We start from the raw sequence: 386 nt of genomic DNA, 5'->3' as shown, positions 1-386 counted from the left end.
CGGTCCTACTCTGAAGAAAGCCTCCAGGAAAGCACCAGGTCTCCCCCAGCGTCCAGAACTGCTGCGTGTCCCTCGCCGTGTAGGGCAAAGGCCCCGCCGCCGCCGTCACCAGGTCCGCCACAGACATGTTGAGGATGAAGAGGTTGACGGACGTCCTGAGGAGGAGGCGGTTCTTCAGGAGGATCACGAGGATGCAGAGGTTCCCCAACACGCCGGTCACGCAGAGGAAGGTCGCGGCGCCGTAGCGGACGCCAAGCTCCCACGCAGGAGTCGTCGCGAGGTCCTCTGGGAAGTCCCTGTCGCTGAAGCAGAAGGTGTTGTCCGAGCCGCCCGCCCACGAGCAGCAGGTGTCGTTGCAGGTCACGCTCGAGCCTTGCATCATGGCG

General features: G+C 64.5%; 1 protein-coding gene across 1 annotated transcript in view; it reads right to left on the bottom strand.

Moving 5' to 3' along the window:
- Positions 1–386, bottom strand: part of LOC119585794 (substance-K receptor-like) — a gene marked incomplete at its 5' end in the record, with an annotated part of 9,934 nt that extends 9,548 nt beyond the window's left edge. The window contains 1 exon segment of the mRNA XM_037934514.1: positions 10–386. Coding sequence (XP_037790442.1) covers positions 10–382 — 373 coding nt within the window.

The sequence above is a fragment of the Penaeus monodon genome, chromosome 20 (assembly GCF_015228065.2).
Source record: "Penaeus monodon isolate SGIC_2016 chromosome 20, NSTDA_Pmon_1, whole genome shotgun sequence".
Taxonomy (NCBI): Eukaryota; Metazoa; Arthropoda; class Malacostraca; order Decapoda; family Penaeidae; genus Penaeus; species Penaeus monodon.
This window is presented reverse-complemented; position numbering and strand designations above follow the sequence as displayed.